We start from the raw sequence: 18,826 nt of genomic DNA on the forward strand, positions 1-18,826 counted from the left end.
AAATGACTAGTTTAGCATAACATGGAGATTTGACAAGAGAAAAATGTAAGATTAAAGGTAGGACTTCCCAAATAAGACTAGCCCAAAACATGGGCAGCTGTGGAATAGGGCTAGTCCTAACTATAGATGGTCAGACAATGGTGGGATTATTCTTTGTCAAGAATATGGGGGTGGTGGGGGGATAGGCATCAGCTGGGAGGTTTAATGTGTGGCTGTTAGGTTCCTTCCAACAAGGAACCTTTATTTTTCCTTCAATTTTTTTTTTCTAATTGAGGTATAGTTGATTTACAGTGTTGTTAATTTCTGCCGTACAGCAAAGTGATTCAGTTATACATATTTATACATACTTTCTTTAATATCCTGTTCCATTATGGTTTATCATAGGATACTGAATATAGTTCTCTGTGCTATACAGTAAGACCCTGTTGTTTATCCATCCTATATATAAAAGCTTACATCTGCTCACCTCAACCTCCCACTCCATCCCTCCCCCAAACCCCCTCCCCCTTGGCAACCACCAGTCTCTAACAATGAAACTTTAGACAAGGAGCCTGAGTGATGTCCTTAGTTATTTCCTTCATTTTAGATCATGATAAATATACAGTTATTAATCTATACATCTCATTTTATAGAGCTCTCAAAGGTTAATTAGTTTTAGGTCATACAAAACTTAGTGAAAACGCTTTGTTTTCTTTCTATAACACTAAAGTTGGCTGTACTCAAAACTCAGCTCACATTCTAGAACGAGACTCTCCTGGTTCACAGGCCAGTTCTGTCTCCATTCTAAAGTGCTACTCTCAAAAACAGAAGCACCAAGGAAGAGAAAGTTGGGCAATACAACATGATGCTTGCTAGCTTTTTAGCTCTGGAATCAATCAGATCTGGGGTTAAAACTTGGCCTTGCTGATTTCTATCTATGTGGCTCCTGGGATGCTACTTAACCTTTCTAAGCCTCAGTTTTCTTATCTGAAAATGGGGTTAATAATAGCTCAGAAGAAAATTCCCAAAGTAAAGTCCTCTTTGGGAAAATCAAAACTTGGGAGTGAAATTAGCTTTGCTATGTAGACAACTGGTTACTAACAACACTGACACTAACATATTAACTCAACTCACCACTCACCACCCCCATCAAAAAAAAAACCAAAACCCAAAAAACAAGAAAAAACAAACAAACAACAAGAAAAAGGGACCATGACCCATAATGAAATTTCTATCAGAGCTTTGCTGTCAAAGCTGTTTTTGGCATGGGATGGGGAAGACCATGTTGTGGGATTGCCTTTGAGAGGTTATTGCCTCAATAAGAGCCCCTATTATTACTTAAGTAACTTAAATTCTCCCATGGAAGAACTCCAAGACTCAGTTACCTTATGGGATTTGTGCATTGTAGAAAAGAATATTTTGCTGAAGTATTAGTCAGAAGAAGTCTAAACTTCTCTTGCTGGTTCAGGAAAGAGTGATGAGTCTAAACAACAGCCGTCGTTACGATAATATTAACGGCTTCCATTTGCTGAATGTTCACAATTTATAGGCATTCTGGTAGGCATCTGAATATATCACTTCAATAATTTCTCACAGAAACCTTATGAGGCATTATTTCCAGAAAACTGAAGCTTGGGGAGATTAAGTATTTGGCTAAAGTCACACAGTGAATAACTAGTAGAAGCAGGGATTTAAACTCAGTGCCTTCAACTCCAAAGCATATATTCCTAACCAATAGGGTTTCTGCCTCCTTAGATCTGCATGGTACTCAAGAGTTTCCAAGCAATTTTAAACCATCTACTTAATTTCCTGTGAAGACATCAGAAAGGAATTATAGTTCCTATTTTATAAATGAAAAATTAGGTTTAGAATGGTTAAAAGACTTAAAGAAGATTGAGCACCTTTTATTTATGGTTTAGAGACTAAATCTGGTTCTTTCTACAATACTATAGCTGCCTCAGTGAAAAATACAATTCAGGTTTTGTGGGACAAGTTGATTTTGTTTCTAAAATTCCCCTGTATGACTGCCATCTGCCCCTGTTGATGATAAATGTGCTGAAGCAAAAGCATCTATTATATATGGCCCATGGAAGTCTAGCATTCATATTTTCACCTGTATTTAAAAAATGTACATGGTTACTATAGCAACCCATAAAGAATACCATAGAAAAATCAAACTAAGCCTACATTTCTCAGCACAACGGGCCATGCTGTTTGCAGCGCTTTGATGAGATTTTCACTGCCAAAGACTTGTCTAACCAGCCCCTTAATCATTGACTGTACTTCATCATCACTACCACATTATCATCCTCCAAAGAATGCATCCCTAGATTCTCAGGCCACTAATAATGCTGATGAAAGAAACTGTTTAACTGATAAGTGAGCACTGAAAAACCCTGTCCTCAAGCTCTCAGCCCAACCGCTTCTGAAAACCAAGGGAGAATTAGAGTGCTTCACCAACAAGTTGAACATTAGCTTAAGTTCCCTCTTCTGACCCATTAAAATGCAAGAAATTTAAAGCACGAATGGCGTGATAATAAAAATAACTACCATTTATTGGGGATTTGACATTGGCAAGTATAGTGCTAAGCATTTTACATGCATTATCTTTAATTTTCATTATGTTAGTTCAATTTGGGCATTGTTACCTCTGTTTTCCATATGAGGCTCATAATAATAATAAAAGTATTTTACACTTATTGAGCCCTGACCATGGGCTACACGCTGTTCTAGGAGCCTCACATATATTATTTACAGTAATCTTTAAATAATCATTTGAGGCAGGCCCTAATATACTTCTTTCACAGGTGAGGAAACCAAGGCAGAAAGGAACTTGTTAATAGTCATACAGACAGTAAATGACAAATCCGCTTTTTCAGAGTGGAATCACATCTTAGGAGGAGGGCAGGTTCTCAAGTTGGCACATGAGACCAAAATCACTGGTAATCATTTGGAAAAAGTACCTCAGCAGAGCCCACCTATGAATATACCCATTAAAGCTATAGTTGCTTTGGTTAAAAAGCAGAAGCGTTAATTGACTTGCATTCTAAACTATGGTGAATGAAATAGATGGCTTTAAATAATAAAAACACGCTCCGCTAAGGAAAATGTTCAAATGATCAAGTCCATGGGATTGCATATTTTCTTTTTTTTTTTAATTTTTTTAATTTTATTTTTGCTGTGTTGCATCTTCGTTTCTGTGTGAGGGCTTCCTCTAGTTGTGGCAAGTGGGGGCCACTCTTCATCATGGTGTGCGGGCCTGTCACTATGGCGGCCTCTCTTGTTGTGGAGCACAGGCTCCAGACACGCAGGCTCAGTAGTTGTGGCTCACGGGCCTAGTTGCTCCGCGGCATGTGGGATCCTCCCAGACCAGGGCTCGAACCCGTGTCTCCTGCATTAGCAGGCAGATTCTCAACCACTGCGCCACCAGGGAAGCCCGGGATTGCATATTGATTAAGGCAAGAGCAGATACTTATTCCTGAAATATACTCTCATTGAGTGACTGATGGACGGGATTTAAATGGCCATTTAACTCTTGTTAAACTCGAATAGCTAAACTTGTGTGGGCTAAATACACTATAAACAATAACCACATAAGGGAATTGAACCCAGGTTTTTTCTAAGTTGAAAGCCCATCATATTTCCATCATGTGTCATTTGGGCTGACACCATAAATATTTATCAATAAATGAAATGAAAATTCTTCCACCCATCCAAATTCTAATAAAAACATGTATATGAGCATAAAAATCTGTACCTCTCTGTGACCTCCTCCCCCCGCCCAACAAAAAGAATACTGTGTAGAAGGAAAAGCTAACGGCTCTTGATAATGAGTGGCAGATGGGAGAAGTCGGGTGGAATGTCAAAGCCTAAGTAAGACACACACAGGTAGGTAGGCATTCTCTCCCTGCTCCCCCAGCAACATCTTTAAGAGCCCAATTCCGGCCATGGGCATGTCCTTGTCATCAAAGACCAAGGTGACTGCTGCCTCCTCAAAGAAACCACATTTGTTTACTTTTTCTCAATTGTTTAGAATAGATGGGAGAAATGACAAGTTTTGCTATTCAGACAATAGTAGGTGTATGCCTTACAGACGGCCTGTTAATGAAAACATTGAAAAGATCTGTTCTAAAAGAATGTTTACTTGTTTATATGTGATGGAGCCAAACAGATACCATGTCCTGAAAAGAAATCAATATTTGGCTGGCAGCAGGGCCCTGCCATGGAGACACAGGTCATGATATTGAAATTCCACACAGCACTGCTTCCCAATTCTTGATTCCAACGTACTAGAGAAGAATTCTACTGAATGTCAGCCATTTGATATATAATGAGCACTGTGAAAAGCCTAAAGTTAAGCAAGAAAATCTGTCTCCCATAAATTTTAAGGCATCATTACAGATACCAGTCAAAATATGGTCTTTATTGGTTGCTAGGGAAAAACAGCGATTTGTATAATGAAGGGATTAAAACAATGTGTTTGGACTTGCCTCTCTAACCAACATTTCACTGACATTTGTAGCTTAAATGCTGAAACCTCAAAAGCCTGAAATGTAAAGCACCCTAAATATATTTACAGTAATACTGACATTTTATAGCATGCTTGGAAAATCAATTTTCAAAATGCTTTTTCATTCCTCAAGAGAGAGCAAGGACAAAGTAAAAACAGCAACAAAACCATAACAACAACAATGAACCCCTATATAATTCTAAAAAGACTCAAATACAAAAGGAAACAATCTCAAGTCTTGATACATTTTTTTCTTCACTAAAACTACTCTGTTCTTGGGAAAACACTCTCTGATAATAATAATTGTCAGGCTCTTGGTGCTATTTCTTTGATTGGTTTACGACTGGCATTTCTAGGAACTGCTTTACTGAATCTAATATCTTCCTTTTTCTTTTTCATAAGCACCCTCACGGCCACTAACAGGGCTAAGTGCTTTTGACTGCCTCAATCACACGATAATCGTGTGAGGTAAGTATTATCCCCATTTTACAGACATCAGGAGGAAGGTCAGGGTATCCAAGATGGCGCAGCTAGAGAAGATATTCAAACCCCAGCTTGCCCCACAACAAAGGTCATACTTTTGCCGCTAATTCTTGGTGTCTACTATTCTATTCAGATTTTCAAAGTATCCTTAATGTGTTTAAGAAATGAGTAAAAATTAATTGAAATATTACCTGGATGAATGAATTGTATGACTGATGGTCACTACATAGCCAGCTCCTCCAACGTCTAAGTAAGGTCCAGTCAAAGAAATCAAACCTGGATTAGCTACTGCGTGGAGATACCTGATGGAGACCAAAGAAAGTCGTTACTTGAGGGTATGAACAACAACTTTGCACATTTCGAAGAAAAGTGAGCTCGTAACCCTAAAAAAATATTATAAATGGTGCTTATGTTACATTCAAGTTCAAAAGGATTCCTCCCTTTTATGTCTGACGGTAGCATCAGCAACAAGGGGTCAAGAAAAATATGAAATTCTCTTTAAAAAAGATGCTGAGCTCAGTATATATGTGAGCTTTTAATAAGGTCTATAGGAGAGATGTTTTAGAGGCTAAAACAAAAATTAACAAATCAAGTGGAAACAAATACAACTGGGCACCCAGAAATGGCCCCTGGATTGGTAAAGGTGGGGGAACAGGCAGTAAAACTAGCGGCCACTCATGAGTGACTCAGTTACTAAGCGGCACAATGCTAGAAATCTCGTTTTCATGCCCAGGTTGCCCTCCTGCTATACCACCTGACTAGTTTTTGCTTTTGAAAATCAGAGTCAAAATAAACCCCAGAAGTAAAAAGTGTTTTTCAGTTTACGTGTGTTCATTTTTCATAGGTCACATACGAGCTGTCATTTGATGCCATCATCACACGCAGTGACATTAAGTATACCTGCTGGGGACACACTGCATACAAGACGGGATTCAAACCACTAGGAATTGAAATGGCCAAGTATAAAGTATTTCAGTCACAAAATTTCAATGAAGAGATAAAAGCATTGTAGACAGAGGAAGCCCACAAAGCTTTTGTTAATATTACATTTAAAAAATGATTCAAAAACATATTTTCACTGTCATGAAAAGTATCTTCTTTAAATATGACTGCCTGAAGTTGCTTTATTGTGTGTACTTATCAGGTCTCTTCGGGACTGGAGGGGGGGAAACCTTTGCTAATGGAAGCCCCGAAAACTCACCATTGTCTCCTAGTGGGATCAAATGCTTTGTCCATGAGGGAACCAGGATAAATTCTGAGGACGCCATTGGGCGTTGCTATGTAACGGCGGACAATGTAAGTGTTCAGGCTACTCATTTCCATTTGTGTCATCCATTCATCTGTGACGTGGCTGGTAGCCATTACTTCATTTCTGACAGAGAACTGGGAAACAAAGGAAGACATAGCAGGGATCCTTTAAGACTCACATGAAAAGAGAGAGGCCTGCTGGCAGAGCTTCCCAAAGCTCTCTTGCAGAGAAGCCAAGCCCAATTACTTTTTAAAAATCTTTCCACAGCAGATGGATACAGCCAAACTTGGTGAAACAAAAGCTTCCTGAAATATAGCCAGTGGACGTGTGATTTACTTAATTGTTCATCCTAGCTAGGCTTTCTGTGTTTAAGAGGAAAGATCCTATAATGCAGCACTAAATACACACCCAGACACACATACAAACACGTGTACACACATCCCCTAAATCTCTGCTTCTTAAACTGCGTCATATTTATCTCAACAGACAGTAGGGGCACTTTACTTCATTCCCCTGGGAAAAACGGGGCTGGAAAGTTTCACTGGTCTCTAACTCATACCCCCCTACCAAGAAAGCCCCTAGTGCATCTAACGCCTTAAAGAGATTCTTCATCTGGCCCATAGGGCTTCTTAATCCATCAGAAGGGTCCTCGCCGGCCAGCCTCCCCTGGGCCACACACTCTGCCTTTCTGGCTCTCCAGCTGAGAGGCACAGATCCAGAGCTCGGCTTCCTACTTCAAAGGTTCCCTACCAGAACCCCCTCCCAGGCCTGTGGAGGGGTGCAGCAGAAGTGCAGCCCCGGGACAGCACTCACTTTGAGCCCCGGGTTAGCAATGAGGCGGGTGTTGTCGCTGAGATAGGCTGTGTAGTGTTCCACCATGCGCTTTGTCTCCGGCTGGCTGAGGTGCTCATAGGGGGAGGAAAAGCTGCCAGCAGACAGCATGACGGTTGGACTTTCTGAGAGAGAAGCAAACAAAGCAGGCCTGAGAACACGGAGCCTGCATCTCAGGCCCAAACAAAAGCATGGCTAAGGCTCTGCCCATCTGTCAGCTGTGGTGGCTTAAAAGTCCTCCCTAAGGAAAGCAAAGAACTCCACACTGGAAGGAGCTGGGAAAGAAAAAAGTCAGATCCTCTCCCTGCAGGGAGCTTACAGTCCTGAGTGAACCTAAAGAGATACAAGAGCTGAGAATGACAAATAGTCAACACATCTTAGGCCTACATATAATATCCTACACTTATTAGGGTCGAGGAGGCAGCATATGACATGGAGCCAGCATGGGCTGAGCCTGGGCTCCACCATTTCCTGGCTGTGTGATGTTGGGCAAGTTGTAATACATGTGATGTTTTTATCATCTGCAAAGTGGGGGAAATAGCAGCGCCGACCTTATAGAGTTATGGTATTATACTAGTTAATATACACAAAGCAAACGATTTAATAAATGTAAAGTATTTAGAACAGAGCTTGCACAACTCAAGTGCTTCTGTAAGTGTTAACTCTTATTGTTCATATTAGTATGATTATCGAGGAAGAAGGAAAAATGGAATAGTGGAGTCGACGCAAAAATCAACTAAAAAAATTCTTCTCACAGACGGGGACAGCCAAACATGGCATAAACAAAATCTATGGAAACAGAGTAGTTAATATACACATATTTAATTGTTGGTCTTATCTAAGAGGAAAAGCCCAGTTCTCTGTTTATGACAGAAATCCTTGCAATGAATTACATTTTGAAATGAAAACACTACATCTCTGTCTCTAAAATTTTACTCTTCAATCATATATTTTTAAAAGCATTAGAAAGCACTAGCACATGTCCTATCTCATTTAAATCTGTGGGTCCTTTTCTATTCCTTTGTTAGTTCTCACTCACAGTGTTTTGTTTCCTTGTGGCCTGGTTATCTCTGACTGGACACTGTACTTAACAAATTTGTAGGAAATGCTGAGGCTTAACAGGATGGGAATATCTTCCTCTAGAAGGGTTATTGCATCTTGTGCTGCACACCAAGATGAGGCAGGAGATGGTAAGGTGGAAACAGTTCCCAATAAGGAGACAGGATACTGGCCTAAGTGCTATACGGGGAGACTTTGGTATTCAACAAGTCCACGATGAGTGAATGCTTGAGGTTCCTTAGACAACTCAATGACAGGAATCCCATGTCAAGGGCTGATTTAGTTCCAATTCACCTTTACCCTAAAGATATAGTCCTTTGGGACCTCTGCTAACAGCATGTATGTGTGTGTGGAAGGGAGGAGTTTCCTTGTGAGTCTTCTCCTTTTGAGAACCTTGGATTTGATTTTGGCCTCTCTTCCTAGCCCTGAGCAGCTACCTAAAGCACAATTTCACAGTTGTTTCTTCTGTATTGATGAATATGTGCACTGTAAAAGCAGCTTTAGGGGTTGGCTTCCTTCTCTGTGTTCTTATATTCTCCTAGACTTAGGTCCACTACCGATTAGGTTAGTTCTCTGATACTTTTCAAAAACTTGAAAAAAGGTTCCATCCAGGATTTTTGGTTGAACCCAGCAGAATGGGTCAGAATTACCTAGTCTTCCTTTACCAGAAGACAATGCTTCCAGTAATGCTATGTCTCCTTTAACTTTCATATCATCATGGTATAGCTTGGGAGTTATTATTATATTCATATCAAGGAGAAGAAAGGCAGAGGCTTAAAAAAGTTAGGTTGCCTAGCAGTGGATTCATGTGTATATACTCATGGGGTCCTCCGTGCAAGGATGGACCAGAGAGAGAGGACTGTCCTGGAACTCAAAGAGCTTAGGAACCAATTGGAGAGACAAGGATAAAGAAAAAAGAGGAAAACAACAATACTGGAACAACACAATAATATAAGAAATGTCTCAGGGACAAAAGAGGTGGGCCAGAGGAAGGGAAGGACAGACAACTTGGGGAGTGGGCCTTTCCTGTAGTGACATGGATTGAAGGAGAGAAAAAACCAATATACAGGACCCAAAGCTTTACAGTCAGGAGCTAGACACATAGCTCTAATTTACATAAGATACATAGTACTTATATACACACTTGTGTACTTAATTGCACTGGATGATACACTCTTTTAAAATTCCTCTTTGCCTCTTTGTGTACCAAGACAGACAATGTCCCCTCCTTCAGCCCTCTTGAAGGGAGCTCTGACGTACATTTAATACCTTGCCTCAAAATCCCCATCATCAATGAAATTAGATGGAAACCACTTATTTGCCATTGTTTCCCTTATTTTCCATTCCTTTTAAAAAATATTTCAATTATCCTGTTCCATTTTCATTACCAACTGTTACTAAACTTCCCTTGGTGACTTCTCCACACATTGTCCTGGGGGGAGTTCTATGGCCAAAGTGAAGTTGGGTGGTACAGTGGAAAGAGCACCCATTGAAAGTCAGACACTGGCATAAGGTCTGTCTGTGTGCCCCAGGATCAGCCCACTAGTCCTATGTAAAGTATGGGAGTTGATAAAGCTCTACATTTTCTGGGCATCTCTATGAGGCAGCACTGTCCAGCTGAAATACAATGCAATTCCCAATTGTAATATAAAATTTTCCAGTAGCCACATGAAGAAAAGCAAAACCAGAGGTTAAATTAATTTTACTAGTATATTTTATAGATGCCAATATATCCAAAACATTATCACTTTAACATGTAATCAATACAAAAAATTAAGCATGTATTTTATACTTACAGTAAATCTCAACTTGGTCTAGTCACATTTTAAGTCCTCAAAAGCCACATGTGGCTAGTGCCTACCATACTGGACAGTGTAGCTATGAGCGATTATCCAAAGGAAATAAAAAATCTAGGCTTGAGCTGTTTTCTCATCAAGAAAAACTGCTGCACTTCACTGTCTCAAATTTTAAAAGAATGACCTTGTAAATCAACTATACTTCAATAAATTTTTTTTAAAAAGAATAAAAAAATAAAAATAGTGACCTCATTTGCACCAGCAGTAGTGTAGTAGTGTTTAGCTTCTTCCCACAGTGGCTAAGGGAATCGTGCATATCTTAGCTTTCCTGTAAGCATTTTTTTTAAAGACAACTTTTTTTTTTTAAATTTTGGTTGCATTGGGCCTTCGTTGCTACATGTGGGCTTTCTCTAGCTGCGGTGAGCAGGGCCTACTCTTCGTTGCAGTGCGTGGGCTTCTCATTGCGGTGGCTTCTCTTGTTGAGGAGCACGGGCTCTAGGCTCGCGCACTTCAGTAGTCATGGCACGCGGGCTCAGTAGTTATGGCTCATGGGCTTAGTTGCTCCGCGGCATGTGGGATCTTCCCAGACCAGGGCTCGAACCCATGTCCGCTGCATTGGCAGGTGGATTCTTAACCACTGCACTACCAGGGAAGTCCTCTGTAAGCATTTCTTAAAAATATGAATTAAAGGACATACATACTCTTTTGTATAGAAACAGAAGGCACCCCCCCCCCACAAACCTAAATGACAACAAACAAACAATGTAAAATCCAAGTTGCCATCCCTGGCCCTCTCCAAGTTGTCCACACCACTGGAGTGTGTCACAGATGAGACCACTTAGGCTGCCTACTCTCTTGATCTCATATCCAGGCAGAAACTCTATAGGATGGAATTCAAAAGAGAAACCCAAACACAACTGCTCTCATTTGGAACCTAGAGACTGGTGACTTCTATCTTTGATCCTCTTCCCACCTGTGCCCCCTCTATTCAGTTTTCCAGTTGTCTAACGATTCTTATTCACTTTTTGAACCCTAAGTATTTTCAACAGTGAAAAAGAGAATACCTGTTTTAAAGTACTGTGACTACACTGTGACGTACTGACAACTTACACCATGGATGCCTAGTATGTGCCTTGCACATGGCAGCATGCAATAAAAGGGGCAAATCAGGCATGGGAGAAGCATGAACCACATCTCAGCCTTGCTACTTTCTGTGTTACCGTGGGAAAGTTATGTATTTCAATAAACTCAAACATCCTCATCTGTAATAGTTCAACTCAGTTGACGAATGTAAAGTTCCGGGCACAGAACACATGTAAATTCCCTTTTGCTTCCTTTGAATTATTTGCCTATCTCCTGAGCTCTTTTCAAGCAGGGACCTGTGATAGATACAGATATGCTATCTAGATATATAGGTATGCTACCCTTAGACCCTTTACCATTTCTCCACCTCCTGCCTTGCATCCCTATATCTGTGTGCTTGCCTCTAGTGGGCCATACCTGTCACTCTCTTTGATGGACATTGTTTGAGCTGCTAAAACCTCTTTGTCCAGCACTAGCACAAAGCTGAAAGTGACTAAGGAATACAAAAGTCCAGCTCCCTTTCTTGAGTCTGGGCAAACTCTGCGATGTAATTTACACTCCAAAGCCCCTCACAGGATTAGGCTGAGGCTGGAATGTCACTTAAAATCAAACTCTTGCTTGCTTTCTCCTCCTTCCTTATCCTCTTTCCTTCACTTCCTCGCTAGTTTCTTCTGAGAGTTCATCCTTAACAAATCACCAACGCACAAATCTTCATCTCAGTGTCTGATGGAGAACCTGATACCAGGCAAGGCCTCAAACTGGTTTTACATTTGCCTCCCCACACTGGCACTGCAGGTATTCAACATCTTAATTCAAACTGATATTCATGGTGAGCTGCTGTGAGGAAGACCACAAAGGAAGCTGAGAAACGCCAGGGCTTTACCTAGCGTGGCCAGCTGTTTGAAGTGGAGGCAAGCGCTAGGCTGGCCCAGGAGGTCCAGCCGGTGGTACAGTAGCTTGCTGCTGGGGACAGTGTTGAGGTTCTTCAGTTGTTTGACAGGTATTTCCGGTTGTATCACCACAATACAGAGAATGAAGGAAGTGTCTTGCACCTGGAAAAATCAAGAAAGAAGTTCTAATACAGAAAATGAAAGTTCCAGGGGAGAGCGACTTTGCCTACATTATTTTCTGCTCTCTCTGTCTTCTACTCCACATAGAAAAACATTTGATGAGTGAAGGAAAGACATGGACATGGGGCAGTAGAAAATGGCTCTAGCAAAAGATTACATTTTCTAATTTGTATTTTCCTTTCTGATCGAGGGAAATTAATGAATGTAACAGAAAATTATGGAGCTAATGAAGGGATCAGAAAATAGTTCCTTTGAAACAGTACCTACTCCTAGTCCTCTTTTGCTTATTTAAGTTAATGGATACAAGCTGGGACACGGCATAAGAACGCAAAACTTATTTCTGTTTGGGTTTGAAATGCATTTTAAAATATACAGTTGGTTTTGAAATGACTATGTCGAGAATTGACTACTTTAAATGCCAATGATAAATCCATAACACAGTCCATCCAGAATCTGGTTTACTCATTCTATTCCCAACGAACGCTTTCTTTGCTCTTGGTTGGAGGTGACTAGGACCTCAGACTCATGAAAAGCGCAAATCCTAGAGCTCCCTTGCAAGGCTGGACTGACTTGTCCTTTCAGACAAGGAAAGGCAAGTGTGCTGTAGCTTGGCCTCATTTAAGCTCCTGTGTAGAGACAGGAGTACTTTCAAATTCACTTTGCTCCTACTAACGGATGCTTGAATAAAATTTGGTGGGAAAAGTGACCACTAATGAGTCAAAAGCCAAGTCAAACTACTTAGTTCCAGCTCCTTGACTTAAAAATACAAGAAAGCCAAACTTCTCTAAGTCCATTATATTAAGAGATGAACAGAATCTATTTAAAAGATGGTTTGTAAATAAATGAAAAGAGTGATAACCAGCTAAGTCAGAACTAAAGATGGTCAGAACCAAAGCAGCTCAAAGGATTTACTTAACGATCAAGGAGAAATTTTTTAACTAGGCAGGTTAGAGTTCAGAGTAATGTAGGATTTATGAGGTTGGCTGCAGAATCTTTTTAAACACAGGGGAAATTTGCATCTTCCTGGAATTGCTTTCAAGTACCGCTGCCAAGGATATTCAATTAGATTAGCAAACTTAATCCTCTTCCTCCACCCAACAAATTAGAGACTGACAGAGTGTTCTGAAGTGGCATTTACTACTTCCCCTCTTCCCATCTCACACAGTCATCCTTTGAGTTTGTTTCCTGTGTTGCATGTTCTAAGGAACCAAAAGGCAAAAACTTTACCAGAATGACCAGAATATAATTTTATAATTGGGTCAATTCTGTAAGAGAGAAAAAAAAATTACCCTAAGCATCTAAAAGCAACACTTTATAAATAGTTTTTAACTGGAAAGGAAAACAGATTTCAATACAGGTCTTCTTCCTATTGTGTTCTTAGCCGAAAAAAACAGTCTTTGCAATAAGGAACTATGTATAACATATCCAGAAGAGCTCTCCGTGACTGGGGAGTGGTTTTTTTCACTGACTGTCCATGGGATTCATGTTTTGAAGTGAACCGTGACCGTGTAACACAGGAATATTGCAATACCTTCTGATGGTCAATAGCTCCTTCTGTCACAGCATGGAGCCTCATATGCTCAAAGATGGACTGGGGTTACACAGTGACAGAGTAGTAATCTCTTACTACTGCTAACGTAATCTCTCATTTTACCTTTAAATTAATTCAGTGAAAAAATCCACCGGTACCTGCTATATCTACAGATGCTAAGCAGTTTAACTTATTATTATCAACATAAACTAAATCTATTTAAATTATATTTAGTAGAAGAATCCATTTTATTCTTGAGGACAAGAAGAGTACCTATTCACCCCTCCCTCCAGTGTAACTAAAAAAAGCTTAAAAATACTTAATCTTACTCCTGGGGAACCAGGCAAGCCTTTTTAACTTCAATTTCATTATTTATTACCTCTTTAATTTTTCAATTAATAGTGATGTTCTTAACAATTTCAGAACTCTGAGAAAACTAACACTTCTACCTCAAGTGACTACATGATTATATCCATTTGGCTAAGTAGAGTAGCCAGAATTTACCTGTATGACTGAAGAAAGACCATCTTAAGATAATACTTCTTTCCAAAATGTTAACACTAGGTTTATTTACGGTACAAAGAAGGTCTTAAAATGCCTCCATTTCCTTCTTTCTCTTTTAATGCCAACAAACATTAATATAGATATTTTCCCAGGATGTAACTGTAATTGCTTTCAATCAGGATATACTGTAAGATAATAAGATAAGCAATCTCCAATTTCAAATATAAAAGTATTCTTCAATTCAGAATTCTGGTATCTGGCTCGCTCTTTCTGATGTGAAAAATTAAGCAATTAGACATTATTTAAAAATTGTATAATTGCAAAAATAAGGGCAGATGGTGCAATCATTCTCAAAAAAATTCCTGAAAATGAGCTGACTCAGGGAGTTTCAAAATAGACTTTGACCTTTTTCAAATCTGCATTATCAGTAAAATAGCAATAGAATTAGGCTTGTAAACGTGTTTCTCAAATGGTTTTATTATTTTGTTTAATTTCATTTCCATTTTAGAAATTACCCTTGCCACATGATGCCTTAAAAACCAAACAGAAAGGTCAGAGGAGAGTCATATCTGAAGGTGTGTTGGCTACTCCTAATTCCTGTCATTCCTATGCAGACACTGTACAGAGTTGTTGAATCCTCTGCTTCTACCACTAAGCTGGATGCTCTATGAGGGCAGAGGCAATATCACTCTTCTTTATTCTTCTTAGTTCATAGTCAATGTTCAACAAGCAGTTTTTAAATGAATGAATAAACAGATCCATTTGGAGTCAACAACAGGTAGAACAGCAGATATGGTCCTCCAAGAGAATCTCAAGTATGACTGCATTTTAAGTTTAATGATTAATATTTGATGATAAAAAAAATCAAAGTCCACTATTCTTTTAGTCAATTACAGTATTTAGGGCCCCATAATAGCATTATTATGCTATGCTTGGAAGAGGGACTAAAGGACAAAAACATAAGTAAGATGGACAGTGTGTGTCAGATTCTATTTCTCTATGATTCTTCAAGGCCTAGTATCTGAACGAGGCTAGTGAAAGAAAGCTGAAGTGCGTGCCACAGGTACGGCTACACTGTCAATCTGCTTGTGACACGTGGGAATAATCCACATTCTAATCTAAACCTTTCTTTTCCTTGGCATCAACAGAGGACATTTATGGTTTCATATCTCCTTTTCAACTCCCAACTTCCACAATATGAGTTGAAAATGATAAAAACAAAACTGAACACAATCTAAATGTGTATTAACAGGGGACTGTTAAAAGAAATTTGACCCGTCTATGTAATGCAGTACTACAAAGCCATTAAAGTTGTGTGCACACGCACATACACACACAGAGATACGTGCCTGTGTGTGAATAATAAGTTTCTGGAAAATGATCAAAGTGGTTACCTCTGAGAGACGGGAGGTAAAAGTCAGGAGGGGAAAGGGCAGAGGTCACTTTTTTATTTTTTATATGGCTTGATTTATTCATCATGAACAATGACTGGTTTTATAAACAAAAAAGGAAAAAAAAATATAAAATTTCTGTGGAATCTCTTCTTTTTTCCAATCACTTTAAAACTGATCAGTAACCTTTATCAGACCGATGTTCCCTACAATTCCCGTACGAGGAAGAACGCAGCACCCCACAGCTCCTCGGGCAAAGGAGGCTTCCTCTCACTCACCATCTTCCAGGCATAGCTAACGTTGTAGGCCTCCTTTCCAGTTTCTCTCAGCTTGTTTATGTGCCAGGACAGGGATGAGTTCACAGGGACTGCGATAATCTGGCTGCCCAGAGGGAGGCTGCGTTGGCAAACAGAATGCAATACTTCAGGTAAATGATAAAATGAAGCACTTAATTAAAGGCAGGGAAGATGCTGTGAGTCAATGACCACCTCCTGATTTTGAAAAGCAATGAAGCTCATCACTTTTGAAAGAGAGAATGTGAGATTTTCGATTCTGTAAAAGCATTCTGTCAGCTCTGCACCAAAAACATTCCTTACTCTCTACCCTGCCCCCCAGTTGTAATTCTTTCCAGAGACCAACTTGTCTCAAATCACTCAGTCATTAATTTACAACCAATGAGCACAAAGACCCATTTCTCTATAGGTTACCATCTGCCAAAATAATGTATCACGGTGGGAAAAAATCCAATCTGTTCCTTATTTCAAGAGAAAACGTTGTATATGATTGTGCTGTCAACTTGGAATGGACCCTACTTTGCCAAGCTATTTTTTGGCATGCTCTGGAGCTGGTCCTCAACTTAACCCTCTTATTTTGCCAAAATTTTTCCACTTGATATAACTGGAGCATTTTAAAAAATGAGATAAGATATATCTGATTTTACAACTAAAGGCAACATGAACATAAGAATTTGATTTACAAGACACTTCCCCCAAATAATAGTTCTGAGAGATCTTACCTGTTTTACAAAGTAAACAAAATTTTGGCTACGATCCTTATATTAAAAATTACACTTTTGATACCATTAAAATAATTTGTACACTTGTTTTATATCCTATTATAAACACTCGTATTTGACCTCAATGGATCTTATTCTCAGAGAAAACCAAAATACTACGACCCTCATCTTTTCCTTACCTTAGGATATTTTGCCGAACCAACTCAAATTTGGGGATATTTTCATAATGGATGATATCAGTATGAAGCGGGGGTTCCGATAGTAAATATGGCCTGGTAAGAGATGGGTGCATAAGGGTATACCCTGAAATAAGAAAACAAAAACGCATGCTATGAGAAACATGTCGTAGGAAGTACTGATTCTGATAAAAGTGCCCATCACAAGTTTGAAATACGGGATACTCTGGGATGGCTGCCCGACACTCAATTTCTCAGTCTGTAACTCACCAGTCCAATAAAAAACTGAACTTACTTTATGTGTTCTTGCATAAAACTCTGGAAGTGTAGCAAGACACCTTAAATTATCGGACATCTGCCTCATCAAGAGTATTTCTGAGGTGCTCGTCATTTGGTTTTCATTTCATAAAATATTCTAATCTATCACATAAACTTTAATGCCGGTAAATGTAAAGAAAACAATATAGACCAAAAAAGGATCCAAAGGATCACATTTTCTGTGTCATTCAATCCTCAAGTCTAATTTCCTGATGTTACAAAATAACCGTTACCCATCTCTCAACACAACACAGAAACAAATGCATAATTTTTAGATTCATTCTGCCATCGTTGAGGTGTTCTATGAAATGTGAGTAGTCCTAGTCACACAGTTTTTCTACAAATACTACCATTTTCCTATTTTGTTAGTATCAGAATGTCTAGATGATTTTCTCCAAGATCTTAAAGAAATCATTCTTTCCAATGATTAGATTTTAGCAGATTACCTTTGTCATCTATGAGAAAAGTATAGGAAGCCAAAGAATCTTGGTAATACGTCACATCTTCAAGGATGTAAGCCAAGTTCACATCCACTCCTACAATTCCCAGAAGGAGGTTTCCAAAATAACAGGGTTTACTCACAGTCATTATCAAACCTGTGGGTTAAAAACAAAAAATATTCAAAGGATGGCAGAAAAGGCACCGAACAAAGGCTGGCGCTGTACTCTAGGGAACTGTGGAGGCTACTATCAGACGTCTCAATTTGCTCTGAAGAAAAGTTTTCCGTGTGATATAGTAACCAAGCACTGCCTTTGCAGACAGCATAAGGGAGTTAGAGTGTGAGGAAAATAGACTCTTTTGGGGGTTCAGATATCTTAGTTAACTTAAATGGAGGGAGTTTGTATATTTTCCACTATTTTTTCACCTAAAAGGATATGCTATTCCAGATCAGTGCAAGACATCAGCAACACTTAATACACATCATTCTACTTCCTGAAGTGAGGATGATTCAGTTGAACTTGAAAGACCACTGAACAAAGAATCTAAAATTCTGGGTTCTAGCCCAGCTGTGCCCCTTATGTATCATACATGTGACACTGGACATAACTTTGAGCCTTGGCCTTCATGTCTGTTTAAAGGACACAGTAGTGACTGCCTTACTAATTTCTAGGGGTTGTTGAATGAAAGAGATTACGGATAAAGGAAAGCTTAGAAGGTACTATGTTTTATTAATGAATCCTATGAAAAAACAGGAAGATGATGAGGAAAAAAACCTAGAAAGGTACAGAATCTTATTATCTGACCACTTAGAAGGAGACACTAAAGTTCTAAAGGAATGTATTTCTAGTCACTTGGGCCAGGAGTTTGTAAATTTTATGTAAAGGGTCAGATAGTAGATATTTTAAGCATTATGAGCCATATAGTCTCTGTTGCATATACTTTTTTGTTTCTTTTCCAACAAAGCTTTAAATGTATAAAAACCATCCTTAGCTCACAGGCCATAGAAAAACAATAGGATAATTAGGGAAGGGGAAAAGCCAAGGGGAGGAAGATATACAGAAGGAGAGGGCATGAATGGCGGTCAGTGTGTGGCCTCAAGCCCCAGGCCAGCTGGGCTGTCCTTCCAGTTCTGCTGCTGGGCTGGGCAAGTTGCTCCACCTCTCTGAATGCATCGTTTTATGTAACACATGGGGAGCTGAGACAAAGTGATCTCTAGGACCCCAGCAATTCTATAACCCTATGGCTCTAAATGAAACTTAGAACAAAAAGATGGATCGTTTCTCTCCATCTTGCTCTTGTATTTTCCTGCACTTGATGACTCGTCCATGCTTTTGCAGCACATTAGAAAGCCTTTCTTCTATCAACACCAGGAAGGGGATTTGGATCTCTG

The 18,826-nt window shown here is 39.4% G+C and overlaps 1 protein-coding gene across 3 annotated transcripts in view; it reads right to left on the minus strand.

The window, feature by feature from the left end:
* Positions 1–18,826, minus strand: part of CACHD1 (cache domain containing 1) — a 218,503-nt gene that overhangs the window by 25,451 nt on the left and 174,226 nt on the right. For all 3 annotated transcript variants that reach the window (XM_060139854.1, XM_060139855.1, XM_060139853.1), the window contains exons 10-16: positions 17,442–17,591; positions 16,681–16,804; positions 15,765–15,882; positions 11,874–12,042; positions 7,035–7,177; positions 6,174–6,355; positions 5,164–5,274 (exon numbers count right to left, since the gene is read on the minus strand). In XM_060139854.1, coding sequence (XP_059995837.1) covers positions 5,164–5,274; positions 6,174–6,355; positions 7,035–7,177; positions 11,874–12,042; positions 15,765–15,882; positions 16,681–16,804; positions 17,442–17,591 — 997 coding nt within the window. The remainder of the gene's footprint in view (positions 1–5,163; positions 5,275–6,173; positions 6,356–7,034; positions 7,178–11,873; positions 12,043–15,764; positions 15,883–16,680; positions 16,805–17,441; positions 17,592–18,826) is intronic.

Source organism: Lagenorhynchus albirostris, chromosome 2, assembly GCF_949774975.1.
Source record: "Lagenorhynchus albirostris chromosome 2, mLagAlb1.1, whole genome shotgun sequence".
NCBI classification, from domain to species: Eukaryota; Metazoa; Chordata; class Mammalia; order Artiodactyla; family Delphinidae; genus Lagenorhynchus; species Lagenorhynchus albirostris.